The sequence below is a fragment of the Canis lupus genome, chromosome 16 (genome assembly GCF_003254725.2).
Source record: "Canis lupus dingo isolate Sandy chromosome 16, ASM325472v2, whole genome shotgun sequence".
Lineage (NCBI taxonomy): Eukaryota > Metazoa > Chordata > Mammalia > Carnivora > Canidae > Canis > Canis lupus.
In genome coordinates, this window is record NC_064258.1 from 15167579 (window position 1) to 15184428 (window position 16850).

At 43.2% G+C, this 16850-nt stretch overlaps 1 protein-coding gene across 1 annotated transcript in view; it reads left to right on the forward strand.

The window, feature by feature from the left end:
• Nucleotides 1-16850, forward strand: part of ZNF398 (zinc finger protein 398) — a 37713-nt gene that overhangs the window by 1422 nt on the left and 19441 nt on the right. Inside the window, exon 2 of the mRNA XM_025453871.3 lies at nt 1870-2265. Within this exon, the coding sequence (XP_025309656.3) occupies nt 1870-2265 (396 nt within the window). The remainder of the gene's footprint in view (nt 1-1869; nt 2266-16850) is intronic.

Here is a 16850-nt window from a genome sequence, read left to right on the forward strand (position 1 = left end):
TCAAAATAACCACATTTCAAGTGCTCAGTAGCCACGTGTGGCCACCCTAATGAATAGTGCTGGTCTGTCTTACAAGAAGCAGGAAAGATTGAAATACCATAAAAAAAAGAAAAGAACAATGTCCCTAAAAACGTGGAAGGAGTTGGCATTCAGAGCATAAGTGGAGAGATTCGTTTTAAACAGGGTGAAACGGGATCCCTGGGTGGCGCAGTGGTTTAGCGCCTGCCTTTGGCCCAGGGCGCGATCTGGAGACCCGGGATGGAATCCCACGTTGGGCTCCCGGTGCATGGAGCCTGCTTCTCCCTCTGCCTGTGTCTCTGCCTCTCTCTCTCTCTCTCTCTGTGACTATCATAAAATAAATAAATAAACAAACAAACAGGGTGAAACTTTCCTGTGGGAAGGGAGAAAGCATGGATTAAGTTAGTGACAAGTTTGAAGTGGGAAGGGCTGTGGGGGAAAATGGAGAAATTAAAAGAGTTTCAGTCTCATTACTCCAGTTTTCTTCTCAAAGGAGGAGGCCGTGTTGTCCCCCCGGAATTGAGGGATTCTGCAGTGGACCAGAGCCTGAGTGTTCATGTATGCTCCCCACACCAGCAGTATCAAACACAGAATCTCAATTCTCCTCCCAGACCTCCTGGATCAAAGTCTGCCTTTTAGCAGAATCTCCAGATGATTTTTATTGCACATTAGTTTGAGAAGCACTGTACTAGAAGTTTAAGGAGTGTGCTGGGGGTTTGTAGTGGCCACGTTATGGAATGGGAAGAGAAGCTTGGGGGTACCAGGCAGCACTGAGTTCCTGCTGAGCCCAGAAACCAGTGGTGTGTGGTGACACTGGTTCTCTCTGCTGTGGGACTTTCTTTAGTACGGTTTAGCAGCCTGCTTACAGGAAGAGAGAAAGAAAGAACAGTTAGATGGTTTCAGAGCTGGAGTCTGTGAGGCAGAAGGGGTTGAAGGTGGTTGAAATGATCAGCTGAGGAAAAAAACAAAGCCTGGAACAGGCTCGCCAGCCTGGAGCAAAAGACATGATCAGAGCAAGTAGCTGGTGGGCTGGAGAGATGGGAGGTTGTGGTCAGGAGGGTGTTCTCAGATGCATGGAGTTGGAAGGCTCTGTAGAGGTCATTCTGGTCCAACCTCCTATTTGTTGTTGGAATTTATTTTTAATACACTTTTTGTTTAGTAGCATTTTCAGTGACAGGACAGCCTGTTATGTTCTTGGAGAGATCTAGTTTCAAAAATTATTTATATAGGCCAGAGTTTGCCTGCCTGAAAATTCCATGTTGTTTCTAGTTCTGCCCTCTGGAGTAAACGCAGTATAATATTAAACAAGTCTGTTCTGCCTTCTGTTTTATAGCCATCAACTATTTGACAATAGCCATCATGTTTTCTTCATACCCAACATTCGCAACTTAATTAACTATTACTGAGTGGTATGATTGTGGTTTGTAAGCAGGGTGGTGGACAGGGCCAGAGCATAAATCAATAAAGGGCTTATCAGAGGGCAGTGAGTTCAGTGAAACCTGGAAAGATCTGGTGCCCTTAGGCCTTTTCCAGAAATAGAGGGTACAGCAGCAACCTGAGCCTCCAGACAGTTGGCTCTAGGACCTGGCATCCCAGGGAATATGCCAGGCTGGTTCTTGATCCAGTTTCATTCATTTACTTACTTAATTCATCGCTGAACCACCAAAGCAGTTCTCTTGGCTTTCGATGCTGATGAGTCCCATTAAGATGAAGCTTATGGAGGCAGTGCGAAAACGATATTTAGAGTAATCTTAGTTGGTTAACTCGTTAACCAGTCCTCCTTTGATTTCAGTTTGCATTAGGGCTCCTTCCGACACTCAATGCCTTGTCTCATCTCTCCACTGCATGTAGACTTCTGAATGGGACTCCGAATGCCTTACGTCGCTGCAGCCCCTTCCTCTTCCCACACCCCCAGCAGCAAATGAGGCACACCTGCAGACTGCGGCCATCTCCCTGTGGACAGTGGTGGCAGCTGTGCAGGCTATCGAGAGAAAGGTGGAGGTCCACAGCCGGCGACTCTTGCACCTAGAAGGACGGACGGGGACAGCAGAGAAGAAGCTAGCCAGCTGTGAAAAGACGGTGGCTGACCTTGGGAACCAACTGGAGGGCAAGTGGGCTGTGCTGGGGACCCTGCTGCAGGAGTATGGGCTGCTGCAGAGACGGCTGGAGAACTTGGAGAACCTACTGAGGAACAGGAACTTCTGGATTCTGCGGCTGCCACCCGGCATTAAAGGAGATATCCCGAAGGTAATTCTCTCACTTGTTGATGGAAAGTGGTGCCCCTAGTCCTTAGACTGGGAGGAAGGGACGGTGTTGGCCAATCTGGCTAAAGGAAAGGTGAAGGTGGCTTTTGTTTACCTATTTGGGAAGCATTTTGTGTTCAGTGTAGTGATAATTTGAAGTGTCAAATTCTTTCCTTTAAAAAAAAATGTACTTATTTGAGAGAGAGAATGAGAACAAATATGATCATGAGAGTGGGGGTGAGGAGAGGAGGAGGGAGAAGCAAGTTCCCTGCTGACGTGGGGCTCGATCCAGGACCCTGAGATCATGACCTGAGCTGAAGGCAATTGCTTAACTGGCTGAGCCACCCAGGCGCCAGTGGAAAACTCTTTCCAACTCAAAGTTGACTACCTGGCAGATAGACTTTTTCCTCTTACGTTTTTTTCTACCCTTTACTGCGGAGTCACTTTTTTCTTTGTTAACCTGCTTGCCACAACCTTGATGTGGAAACTAAGTATCATTTAAATCAGCTTGTCTGAATCTGTTGGTAGTTCTGGTGAAAAAAAGGAGGAAGAGGGAAGAGCTGTAGAGTAAATATAAGGGTTTGGGGCTCTCTGTAGATCTAGGATTAATGTGATCTGTCCTTTAGCATCTTTTACAGAAGTTTGCTGTGGTACTAGGGCCTGGCCCTGCTGGAGGGAGTAGCCCACAAACCAAAAGCCATGGAATTCTTAAGCCATGTATTCTTAAGCCATGGAGTACAGCTTTGTGGCAGCTAGTTTCCTTAAGCACATACACATATAAGCACATATGTTTGCTCCATATCTGTATCCTAAAGACACAGCATTGAACAATTCATTTAAGAGTCCCTGGAGCTTATATTTTAGTGGAGAAAGAAAGATAAACAAAATAAATACATTTAAGTGTGTAGATAAAAAATAAAAGTGCTATTTGGTGATATATTTTATGTGGGATTTCAGAGAACCTATCATAAAGATGCTAATATTTAGGCTGAGACAGAATGATAGGAAGGACCCAGCTATGAGAAGATCTAGGAAAAGCTTTCTAGGCAGAACAAACGCCCAGTGCAAAGTCCTGAAGGGCATGGGGAAAGGCCCATTAACTGGTATGTAGTGAACAGATAGGCATATGCCTATTTAAGTGGGTAGGGGTCAGGTCATTCAGGGCAGTGTTTTTCAGCCCTGACTTTACATTTTGGTGGGTATCACAACTAGAGATTCCAATTTAGTGGGTCCCAGATGGGGCCTAAACATTAATAGTATTTACAGCTCCATAGTGGAGTCTAATATGCGATTGGGGATGTGAGTCACTGATGTGTAGAGGATCTGGAGGCCAAGGAGAAGAATTGGTTTTATCGTAGGTGTAATGGAAAGAAAGTGAAGTGTTGTTTGTTTTTTTTTAAGATTTTATTTATTTATTCATGAGAGACAGAGGGTCTGCCTGTCTCTCTCTCTCTCTCTCTCTCTCTCTGTGTCTCTCATGAATAAATAAATAAAATCTTAAAAAAAAAGAAATTGAAGGTTTTAAGCAGAGGAGCTCTATCTGGTTTATATTTTGAACAAATCACGTTGGCTGCTCTGTGGAGAGAGGGTCAAGGTGGTAAGAACAGAAGCAGTAGGCAGCTGTAATAGTGGGAGGGATGAGAGTAGGTTGGGTGAGGGTAGCAGTGGTAGAGACGAGCAGTGGACAGGTTCAGGACCTTTGGTGGAATTGATGGGTTTGGAGTTACTGATGGGAATTAGCGAATGGGGAACGAAGGACAATGATCTTTGTAAATTTACTCTATGATTATGCACCTAGAACTTAATGTTCTCACTGCTTTAGTTATTTTCATAAGAAACCTAACTTGCCCAAGATCATATAGTTCAGAAATACAAATAATAGAGTGATATCGTTACCCATTTGGCTCCAGAGCATATGCTTTTCCTACCTCAAGTTTACTGACTCAGGCTTTTGGCTTGAAGAACCGGCTGGAATGTGGTGGCATTTACTGAGATGGGAAATGTCTTGAGGAGTGGGAGGGAATGAGGACTTCTCTTTTGGCAGCAGTAGGTTTGAGATGACCGTGACATATGATGGTAAGTGGTCTCTGCCGCTCAAAGATGAGAAATATTTGGCAGTCATTGGTGCACATATCATGTTGTAAGTCATGAGGCTGGAAGTGATTGCCTCGGGCGAGAAAGTGGAGAAGCAGGAGAAAGAGTCCAAGGACCATGCCCAGGAGCAGGAAGAGCCAGCAAAGAAGGCTGAAAAGGAGTGGTCAGTGAGGTGGGAACAAGACGGGAAAGTATGTGGGGTCACAGAACAAGGAAAAGCATTTGAGGAGAGAGTTGTCGTTTTGTTGCATGTTACTAAGAGGTCTAGAAAGATGAGGACAGAGTATGATTTGGCAACAGAGACCTAGCTGGTGACCTTGCCAAGAGTTCTCTTGCCCTGTGAGGAGGGTGGGGATGGCGGGGAGGGGGGGTATAGAAATCTGAAAGGGGGCAAATTGAAGAGTGAGTGGGAAGAGAGAAGGATGACCGATGCCTCTGTCCAGGCATGCAGGGAGGGACATCAGCTCACATCCGACAGAGAACCTTCCCCAGTGTGTTTCACTTGTGTGTCTGCAGCCTCTCTGAGACTTCTGTGGGACAATTTAGACTAGTACTTGCCACAAGATTAGCAGAGAAGGTAAGTTAAAGTGTGTATCCATTGTCTTACCTAGATAAATGGATAACATTTAGATTCTTGGGTTTTGGCTCAGGTCATGAGATGGAGCCCCGTGTCGGGCTTTGTGCTTGGTGGGGAGTCTGCTTGAAAGTCTCCTTCCCCATCTCTGTCTGCCTCTCTCCCTCCCCTTCTGCCCCTCCCCCCCCAAAATAAGATATTTTTTTTGCTTTTTAAGATTTTATTTATTTATTCATGAGAGACACACACACGGGGGAGGGTGGGCAGAGAAATAGACAGAGGGATAAACACTTCATGCAGGAAGCCCAATGTGGGACTTGATCCCGGGACTCCAGAATCATAACCTGAGCCAAAGGCAGACTTTCAACCACCGAGCCACCCAGGCATCCCAAATAAATAAAATCTTAAAAAACAAAAAAAAATGTAAACTCTCCATTTTAAACTCCGAAATCATATATAAAATAATGTGATGTTTCTTTTTTTTTTTTTTTAAGATTTTATTTATTTATTCATAGAGACACAGAGAGAGAGAGAGAGGCAGAGACACAGGCAGAGGGAGAAGCAGGCTCCATGCAGAGAACCTGACGTGGGACTCGATCCAGGGTCTCCAGGATCACGCCCTGGGCTGCAGGCGGCGCTAAACCGCTGCGCCACCAGGGCTGCCCAAAGTGATGTTTCTTAAAGGTGTTTTTTAAAGATTTTATTTATTTATTCATGAGAGATACAGGGAGAGAGAGAGACATAGGCAGAAGGAGAAGTAGGTTCCCTGCAGAGATTGGATCCAAGGACCCCAGGATCACACCCTGAGCTGAAGGCAGACACTCAACACTGGGCCACCCAGTGTCCCTCTTAAAGATTTCTTCATGAAATTAGAATATACTGAAGATTAACTGGCTTTATTTTTTTTTAATTTTTATTTATTTATGATAGTCACAGAGAGAGAGAGAGAGAGAGAGAGGCAGAGACATAGGCAGAGGGAGAAGCAGGCTCCATGCACCGGGAGCCCGATGTGGGATTCGATCCTGGGTCTCCAGGATCACGCCCTGGGCCAAAGGCAGGCGCTAAACCGCTGCGCCACCCAGGGATCCCGATTAACTGGCTTTAAATGTGGGAAGTAAAGTTTGTGTCTTTGCTTTGTTGAAAATGTTCTTATTCTGTCCTTTTGAGGGCCAAGATCAGAATAATTTTTCCACAGCTTTCTTCTTAGTTTCAATTTTTAATATTTTTTTTATTTTCTTTTAATTTTTTTTTATGATAGTCACAGAGAGAGAGAGAGAGAGAGAGGCAGAGACACAGGCAGAGGGAGAAGCAGGCTCCATGCACCGGGAGCCTGACGTGGGATTCGATCCCGGGTCTCCAGATCGCGCCCTGGGCCAAAGGCAGGCGCCAAACCGCTGCGCCACCCAGGGATCCCAATTTTTTAATTTTTAATTTAATTTTTTCAAAGATTTTATTTATGTGTTCATGAGAGACACAGAAAAAGGCAGCGACACAGACAGAGAGAGAAGCAGGCTCTCTGCTGGGAGCCCGATGTGGAACTCCATCCTAGTACCCCGGGATCAGGCCCTGAGCCGAAGGCAGATGCTTGACTGCTGAGCCAACCAGACGTCCCAGTTTCAATTTTTTAAATTGTGGTAAAAAAAATTGGGTGGCTCAGTTGGTTAAAGGCCTGCCCAAGGCTCAGGTCATGATCTCAGGATCCTGGGATTGCGTCCCATGCCCGAGAATCTGGCTCCCTGTTTGGTGGGGAGCCTGCCTTTCCTCTCCCTCTCCATCTGCCCCTCCCTGCTGCTCGTGCTCTCTCTCCCCCCCCCCCCAAACAAAATCTTTAAAAAAAAAATTGTGGTAAAATAAATACAACATAAAAGTTACCATTTTTGCGATATTTAATGTACAGTTTAGTGGCATTAAGTACATTCTTGTAAAGTGTGACCACCATCCCCACTGTCCATCTTCAGAACTTCCCAAACTGAAACTCTGTCCCCATCAAACACTAAGCCACAGCCCTAAGGAGCCCTAAGCCTCCTGCCCCAGCCTCTGGGGCCAACCTTCTGCTTTCTATCTCTGTGAATTTGACTATTCTTGGGACCTCATATGAGTGAAATTCTACACTATTTGTCCCTTTGTGACTGGCTTATTCCACTCAGCATAACACCCTTCAGGTTCACCTGTGTTACAGTGTGTCAGCATTTCCATTATAAGGCTGAATGATATTCCATTTCTCTAAGATTTTTTTGTTTGTTTGTTTTAGAAATTTTAGGACCTATGGACTTTTTTTTTTAATTTTTTTTTTCTTTTTAACTTATTCATTCAGAAAGAGAGAGAGAGGCAGAGACAAAGGCAGAGGGAGAAGCAGGCTCCATGCAGGGAGCCCGACATGGGACTTGATCCCGGGTCTCCAGGATCACATCTGGGCTGCAGGTGGCACTAAACTGCTGCGCCACTGGGGCTGCCCTCTAAGAATTTTTTTTTTTTTTAAGATTTTATTTATTTATTCATGAGAGACACGGAGAGTCAGAGATACAGGCAGGAAGAGGGAGAAGCAGGCTCCATGCAGGAAAGCCGATGTGGAACTCGATCCCAGGATTGTGGGATCAAGCCCTGAGCCACCCAGGCATCCCTCTTGCAGAATTTTAAAGGCATTGATCCTTTGTCTCGTAACATGAAATACCATTGATAAAAACCTTTATGCCAAATCAATTCCAAATTAATATTTTTGTATTCCAAATGAATATCAAACCCATTTGTAAGAAATCAATTTTCTTCTCTCTAGAAGTTTCCTTCCCTTTCCCTTTCCCTTTCCCTTTCCCTTTCCCTTTCCCTTTCCCTTTCCTTCTTCTTTTTCCATTCATGAAAGACACAGAGAGAGAGGCAGAGACATACGCAGAGGGAGAACAGGCTCCATGCAGGGAGCCTGATGTAGGACTCGATCCCGGGACTCCAGGATCACGCCCTGGGCCAAAGGTAGGCGCTAAACTGCTGAGCCGCCCAGGGATCTAGAAGTTTTCATCTTCCATTTGTACTTGTTTTTCTAAAATGTGTTGAGGGTGTGTCTGGAGGTAGGTCTTTTAATATTTGTGTCAGGTGCTTGGTATGATCTTTCAGTCAGAAAATGGGTCTTTCCAGCTCTGGGAACTTTTCTTACATAATTCCATTTTTATAGTATTTCATCCTCATTTCCCCTTTCTGGAAAGATGGATCATCATCTTTGTCTCTAACTTTCTCTTCTTGTTATTCACCTTTTTAGAGTTCCCTAATCTTTCTTTCCAGTCTTTCTAATCATTTTAATACATATTTAATATTCTTTTATTTTCTTTCTTTTTTTTTTACATATTTAATTTTCAAGAATATTTCTAGCTCCTTTTTTTTTGGAGCAGCCTGAGTTTTTTTTAATGGATGCAATATTTGAATTTCTCTGGAAATACATATTAGAGGTCTCTTTGATTTGTTAGTTCATTGTGGTTTTTTCCTTCTAGGGTAGTTTGTAGTGTTTGTTCATCTTGGTGCTGTAATTTTTTTTTAAACACTGAGTATTGTTAGGTTGTATATTGATAAGTGAAGGATTCAACTTATTAATAGGTCAATTATAGGAGGCCTGTTTTCTCTGCCACCATGTGAGTCTGTTTAATCAAAAGACCTTTTCTTAATAAGAGAGAGCTGTCTCTACTGATGCTAGATGTAGGTGGGCTTTCCTTTGAGTTACCGTGGCAACGAGCTAGTAGGGAGCGCAAGGACCACCAAGATGCCAGAGTAAGGCAGTTCTGTGTTGTCAACACCCACCCTGGCTTCACAGGCCGTCTCCAGGAAGCTATTCCATTTCCTTAGAGGTGATATGTATGGTGTTAGCTTTTGGGTAAATCGTCACTCTGCTTCTGGGATGACAGCAGAGGAATCCCTGCTCTTCCAAAGACAGACCTTCAAACTGCAGCTGTCATCACTTTGATTCCTGCTCCATGTGTCTGCCAGCTTTGAGCTTGGAATTCTCTGGATTCCTCAACTGTAGTCCCTCCTGTGCGTATCACAGAGCTGCAGCTTCCTTACACGCCTTGGGCCCTAGCACATGCCTGTCCTCTGTGTCTCACTGAGAAACTTTTCAAAAATTCTGGTCCAGTGATGGCTTCTCCTCATTCTTGCCACCACTTTAGATTTAGTCCTTGCTGATCTTTTCTCTTCTTTTTTTTTTTTAAATAAATTTATTTTTTATTGGTGTTCAATTTACTAACATACAGAATAACACCCAGTTCTCATCCCGTCAAGTGCCCCCCTCAGTGCCCATCACCCATTCACCCCCACCCCCCCGCCCTCCTCCCCTTCCACCACCCCTAGTTCGTTTCCCAGAGTTAGGAGTCTTTATGTTCTGTCTCCCTTTCTGATATTTCCCACACATTTCTTCTCCCTTCCCTTATATTCCCTTTCACTATTATTTATATTCCCCAAATGAATGAGAACATATAATGTTTGTCCTTTTCTGATTGACTTACTTCACTCAGCATCATACCCTCCAGTTCCATCCACGTCGAAGCAAATGGTGGGTATTTGTCGTTTCTAATGGCTGAGTAATATTCCATTGTATACAAAAACCACATCTTCTTTATCCATTCATCTTTCAGTGGACACCGAGGCTCCTTCCACAGTGTGGCTATTGTGGACATTGCTTCTAGAAACATCGGGGTGCAGGTGTCCCGGAGTTTCACTGCATCACTGCAAAGATGCATCACTGCATCTTTGGGGTAAATCCCCAACAGTGCAATTGCTGGGTCGTAGGGCAGATCTATTTTTATTTTATTTTATTTTATTTATTTTATTTTATTTATTTTATTTTTTATTTTTATTTTTATTTATTTATTTATTTACGATAGTCACAGAGAGAGAGAGAGAGAGGCAGAGACACAGGCAGAGAGAGAAGCAGGCTCCATGCACTGGGAGCCCGACGTGGGATTCGATCCCCGGTCTCCAGGATCGCGCCCTGAGCCAAAGGCAGGCGCCAAACCGCTGCGCCACCCAGGGATCCCCGGGCAGATCTATTTTTAACTCCTTGAGGAACCTCCACACAGTTTTCCAGAGTGGCTGCACCAGTTCACATTCCCACCAACAGTGTAAGAGGGTTCCCTTTTCTCCGCATCCTCTCCAACATTTGTGGTTTCCTGCCTTGTTAATGTTCCCTGTTCTCACTGGTGTGAGGTGGTATTTCATTGTGGTTTTGATTTGTATTTCCCTGATGGCAAGTGATGCAGAGCATTTTCTCATGTGCATATTGGCCATGTCTATGTCTTCCTCTGTGAGATTTCTCTTCCTGTCTTTTGCCCATTTCATGATTGGATTGTTTGTTTCTTTGGTGTTGAGTTTCATAAGTTCTTTATAGATCTTGGAAACTAGCCCTTTATCTGATACGTCATTTGCAAATATCTTCTCCCATTCTGTAGGTTGTCTTTGAGTTTTGTTGACTGTATCCTTTGCTGTGCAAAAGCTTCTTATCTTGATGAAGTCCCAATAGTACATTTTTGCTTTTGTTTCTTTTGCCTTCGTGGATGTATCTTGCAAGAAGTTACTGTGGCCGAGTTCAAAAAGGGTGTTGCCTTTGTTCTCCTCTAGGATTTTGATGGAATCTTGTCTCACATTTAGATCTTTCATCCATTTTGAGTTTATCTTTGTGTATGGTGAAAGAGAGTGGTCTAGTTTCATTCTTCTGCATGTGGATGTCCAATTTTCCCAGCACCATTTATTGAAGAGACTGTCTTTCTTCCAATGGATAGTCTTTCCTCCTTTAACAAATATTAGTTGACCATAAAGTTCAGGGTCCACTTCTGGGTTCTTTATTCTGTTCCATTGATCTATGTGTCTGTTTTTGTGCCAGTACCACACTGTCTTGATGACCACAGCTTTATAGTACAACCTGAAATCTGGCATTGTGATGCCCCCAGCTATGGTTTTCTTTTTTAAAATTCCCCTGGCTATTCGGGGTCTTTTCTGATTCCACACAAATCTTAAAATAATTTGTTCTAACTCTCTGAAGAAAGTCCATGGTATTTTGATAGGGATTGCATTAAACGTGTAAATTGCCCTGGGTAACATTGACATTTTCACAATATTAATTCTTCCAATCCATGAGCATGGAATATTTTTCCATCTCTTTGTGTCTTCCTCAATTTCTTTCAGAAGTATTCTATAGTTTTTAGGGTATAGATCCTTTACCTCTTTGGTTAGATTTATTCCTAGGTATCTTATGCTTTTGGGTGCAATTGTAAATGGGATTGACTCCTTAATTTCTCTTTCTTGAGTCTCATTGTTAGTGTATAGAAATGCCATTCATTTCTGGGCATTGATTTTGTATCCTGCCACAGTGCCAAATTGCTGTATGAGTTCTAGCAGTTTTGGGGTGGAGGCTTTTGGGTTTTCTATGTAGAGTATCATGTCATCGGCGAAGAGGGAGAGTCTGACTTCTTCTTTGCCGATTTGAATGCCTTTAATGTCTTTTTGTTGTCTGATTGCTGAGGCTAGGACTTCCAGTACTATGTTGAATAGAAGTGGTGAGAGTGGACATCCCTGTCTTGTTCCTGATCTTAGGGGAAAGGCTCCCAGTGCTTCCCCATTGAGAATGATATTTGCTGTGGGATTTTCGTAGATGGCTTTTAAGATGTTGAGGAATGTTCCCTCTATCCCTACACTCTGAAGAGTTTTGATCAGGAATGGATGCTGTATTTTATCAAATGCTTTCTCTGCATCTAATGAGAGGATCATCTGGTTCTTGGTTTTTCTCTTGCTGCTATGATGAATCACATTGATTGTTTTACGAGTGTTGAACCAGCCTTATGTCCCGGGGATAAATCCTACTTGGTCATGGTGAATAATTTTCTTAATGTACTGTTGGATCCTATTGGCTAGTATCTTGTTGAGAATTTTTGCATCCATGTTCATCAGGGATATTGGTCTGTAATTCTCCTTTTTGGTGGGGTCTTTGTCTGGTTATGGAATTAAGGTGATGCTGGACTCATAGAACGAATTTGGAAGTACTCCATCTCTTTCTATCCTTCCAAACAGCTTTAGTAGAATAGGTATGATTTCTTCTTTAAACATTTGATAGAATTCCCCTGGGAAGCCATCTGGCCCTGGACTCTTGTGTCTTGGGAGGTTTTTGATGACTGCTTCAATTTCCTCCCTGGTTATTGGCCTGTTAATGTTTTCTATTTCTTCCTGTTCAGTTTTGGTAGTTTGTGGCTTTCCAGGAATGCGTCCATTTCTTCTAGATTGTCTAATTTATTGGCGTATAGCTGTTCATAATATGTTTTTATTTTTTTTATTTATTTATTTTATTTATTTATTTTTTTCATAATATGTTTTTAAAATCGTTTGTATTTCCTTGGTGTTGGTAGTGATCTCTCATTTCTCATTCATGATTTTATTTTATTTTATTTTATTTTTTTTTTTCATTCATGATTTTATTAATTTGAGTCTTCTCTTTCTTCTTTTCAATAAGGCTGGCTAATGGTTTATCTATCTTATTAATTCTTTCAAAGAACCAACTCCTGGTTTTGTTGATCTGTTCCACAGTTCTTCTGGTCTCGATTTCGTTGAGTTCTGCTCGAATCTTAATTAACTCTCTTCTGCTGGGTGTAGGGTCCATCTGCTGTTTTTTCTCTAGCTCCTTTATGTGTAAGGTTAGCTTTTGTATTTTAGTTCTTTCCAGTTTTTGAATGGATGCTTGTATTGCGATGTATTTCCCCCTTAAGACTGCTTTTGCTGCATCCCAAAGATTTTGAACGGTTGTATCTTCATTCTCATTTGTTTCCATGAATCTTTTTAATTCTTCCTTAATTTCCTGGTTGACCCTTTCATCTTTTAGCAGGATGGTCCTTAACCTCCACGTGTTTGAGGTCCTTCCAAACTTCTTGTTGTGATTTAGTTCTAATTTCAGGGCATTTTGGTCTGAGAATATGCAGGGGACGATCCCAATCTTTTGGTATCGGTTCAGACCCGATTTGTGACCCAGTATGTGGTCTATTCTGGAGAAAGTTCCATGTGCACTTGAGAAGAATGTGTATTCAGTTGAGTTTGGATGTAAAGTTCTGTAGATATCTGTGAAATCCATCTGGTCCAGTTTATCATTTAAAGCTCTCGTTTCTTTGGAGATGCTGTGCTTAGAAGACCTATCGAGGGTAGAAAGAGCTAGATTGAAGTCACCAAGTATAAGTGTATTATTATCTAAGTATTAATTCACTTTGGTTATTAATTGATTTATATATTTGGCAGCTCCCACATTTGGGGCATATATATTGAGGATTGTTAAGTCCTCTTGTTGGATAGATCCTTTAAATATGATATAGTGTCCCTCTTCATCCCTCACTACAGTCTTCGGGGTAAATTTTAGTTTATCTGATATAAGGATGGCTACCCCTGCTTTCTTTTGAGGACCATTTGAATGGTAAATGGTTCTCCAACCTTTTATTTTCAGGCTGTAGGTGTCCTTCTGTCTAAAATGAATCTCTTGTAGACAGCAAATAGATGGGTCCTGCTTTTTTATCCAGTCTGAAACCCTGCACCTTTTGATGGGGTCATTAAGCCTGTTCACGTTCAAAGTTACTATTGAAAGATATGAGTTTAGTGTCATCATGATATCTATTCAGTCCTTGTTTTTGTGGATTGTTCCACTGAACTTTCTTAAAGGGGAATTTTAAGAGTCCCCCTTAACATTTCTTGCAGAGCTGGTTTGGAGGTCACATATTCTTTCAGTTCCTGCCTGTCTTTGAAGCTCTTTATCTCTCCTTCCATTTTGAATGAGAGCCTTGCTGGATAAAGTATTCTTGGTTGCATGTTCTTCTCATTTAGGACCCTGAATATATCCTGCCAGCCCTTTCTGGCCTGCCAGTTCTCTGTGGAGAGGTCTGCTGTTACCCTAATACTCCCCATAAAAGTCAGGGATTTCTTGTCTCTTGCTGCTTTAAGGATCTTCTCTTTATCTTTGGAAATTGCAAGCTTCACTATTAAATGTCGAGGTGTTGAATGGTTTTTATTGATTTTGGGGGGGATCTCTCTATTTCCTGGATCTAAATGCCTGTTTCCCTTCCCAGATTAGGAAAGTTTTCAGCTATGATTTGTTCAAATACATATTCTGGCCCTCTGTCCCTTTCGGCGCCCTCGGGAACCCCAATTAAACGTAGGTTTTTCTTCCTCAGGCTGTCGTTTATTTCCCTTAATCTGTCTTCATGGTCTTTTAATTGTCTCTTTTTTCCTCAGTTTCCCTCTTTGCCATCAACTTGTCTTCTATGTCACTCACTCGTTCTTCTACCTCGTTAACCCTCGTCGTTAGGACTTCTAGTTTGGATTGCATCTCATTCAATTGATTTTTAATTTCTGTCTGATTGGATCTAAATTCTGCAGTCATGAAGTCTCTTGAGTCCTTTATGCTTTTTTCTAGAGCCACCAGTAGCTGTATAATAGTGCTTCTGAATTGGCTTTCTGACATTGAATTGTAATCCAGATTTTGTAACTCTGTGGGAGAGAGGACTGTTTCTGATTCTTTCTTTTGAGGTAAGGTTTTTCTTCTAGTCATTTTGCTCAGTGCAGAGTAGCCAAAAACAAGTTGTATTGGGAAAAGGAGAAAGAGGAGAGAAAGAAGGAAAGAAAAAAGAAAAAAGGAAGAAAAAAAGGAAAAAAGAGAAAGAAAAAGAAAGGGAAAAAAAGGATAGGGGAAGCAATCAGAAATCAAAAAGAAAAAATAAAATAAAACACAGGGGAGTATCTTCTGTTTCTGTATACTTTAAGTCCCTTGACTTCCCCTGGAATTTGTCCTTCTAGCTGGTCTTCTGGGGGTGGGGCCTGTTGTGCTGATTTTCAGGTGTTAGCACTTGGGGGAGCTGCTCTGCCCCTGCCTGGTGCAGGGCTCAGTGGGGGTTGTTTACCCCGTGAGGCCCCTGGAGGAACAACCCCAGTGGCGGGGCCAGCTCTGGAAACCTGGATTCAGCTCCCACAGTAACTCCAGAGCTCTCCGTCTGCAGGGCCTGGAGGCTCCAGGGCGGGGCCAATGATCTGCTCAGCTGGGGCAGGAGCGTCCTTGCTGTCCTGGGCCCTCCTGGCCTCTGCCTGTCCCGGGGGGAGGCCGGATCCTGGGCTGTGTCCCGGCGCCCTGTGCTCCGGGGCCAGCGCTGTTGGATTCCCGCTCCCGCCGCGCAGCCCCCTCCGCGGAGCCGCCGCCCGAGCCTCCCCAGCTGCTCCGGTCCCCGCCGTGTGCGCGCTGCAGCCCTTAGGGAGCTCGGCGCACTCTCCTGGGGCGCAGGTGTCTGTTAGTGTCCCAGGGAGCCTGAGGGCATCCCCGCCCTCCTGGGGTCCTGCTCTAACTCCCTGCGGGCGCCTTTCCACTCGGGGAGATTGGTGCAGCTCCTGCTTCTCTGGGCCGGGGCTCTCCTGTCCTGGGGACTCTCCCCTGGCCTTAGCCCGGCTCCTCGCGGGGCCCCTCCCCCTTGGATGCTTTTTGTTCCTTTATTTCTTTTTCCCCGTCTTCCTACCTTGATAGAAGCGCAAACTCTTCTCACTGTAGCATTCCAGCTGTTCTCTCTTTAAATCTCAGGCTGAATTCGTAGATTTTCAGGATGATTTGAAGGTTATCTAGGTTATTTGGTGGGGACAGGTGATTTGGGGACCCTACTTTTCCGCCATCTTGCCCCTCCTCTCTAGTCCTTGCTGATCTTATTTATAGTCATTTCAGTAGAGCTCTGGGAGGAAAGAGAAATATATATGTGCTTTAGTTCCTATTCTTGAACCAGAAACCCATCCTGATCCTTTATTTTTGTCATTATTGTATCATATGTGTTTCTGTTGTAACATATCACAAATCTCTTGTGTAGTGACATTAGATGAAAATATGCTGTTGAGAGCCTACACTTGCCCCCACCATGACTTTAGATGCTGAGCAAAATGTAAAATGAGTAATTTATAGCTCTGGCCCCTAAGAACAAACAAAGTTCCTAGTTGGAGGGAAAAAGAAATTCCACAAATGAAGCAATTGGAAAATAAAGCCAGTTGCCTCATAGTATCGTATAGACCTTTGATTCTTAATGGTATGTTAAGTTTATGAAAACAAGTGGGTATTCTTCTTATTGAATTTTTTAATTTTTGGGAAGAAGTGTGAGTATAGTAGTATACTCAAGAGTCTTTCTTGTATAGTAGTTTCCAAGAGTCTTTCTTGTTCTCTGATTTTCTTTTCTTCATAGAATCTTGTTTTATTTTATGGATGGTGTAATATCTCTCAAATTTTTGTGGGGGTACTAATTAGGAAGTGATGATGGTATGTTTTGTTTTTCAAAATCCAAGGTATTTCTGTTTTTTCCACAGTTTCTTCCCTTATTTTAGTCTTTCTTATTCATGCGGCAGGCTTTTCTAACTGGTCCTTGATAGTGCTTAGCTCGTGTTTAAGAGTTGAACTGTAGGGCAGCCCAGGTGGCTCAGCGGTTTAGCGCCGCCTTCAGTCCAGGGCCTGATCCTGGAGACCCAGGATTGAGTCCCGCGTCAGGCTCCATGCATGAAGCCTGCTTCTCCCTCTGCTTCTCTTGCTCTCTCTCTCTCTGTGTTTCTCATGAACAAATAAATCTTAAAAAAAAAAAAAAAAAAAGTTGAACTGTAGAAAACTGACCAGTGATAGGAGGGTGAACTAGCCTTATGGTGATGAACAGCTAAACACCAGGATGAGGAGAGCTTTATGCTAGGTTCCTGGGGAGGCAATTCTTGTATTTCTTTACAGAAGAACCTTCCAGTTTTTGCCCTGGGAAAAGTACTGAGCTTTAGACAGAATAATGCCAGAGAGCAAGGGGATTCTGTTCTGCATATGACTGTTCCCTATATGAAGCCTAAACTCCAATTAGGCAGGCTTCATAATTGTCCTCTGAAAGTACTGTCCAGTCTTCCATGCCTTCCACGTATTTTCCCATTCC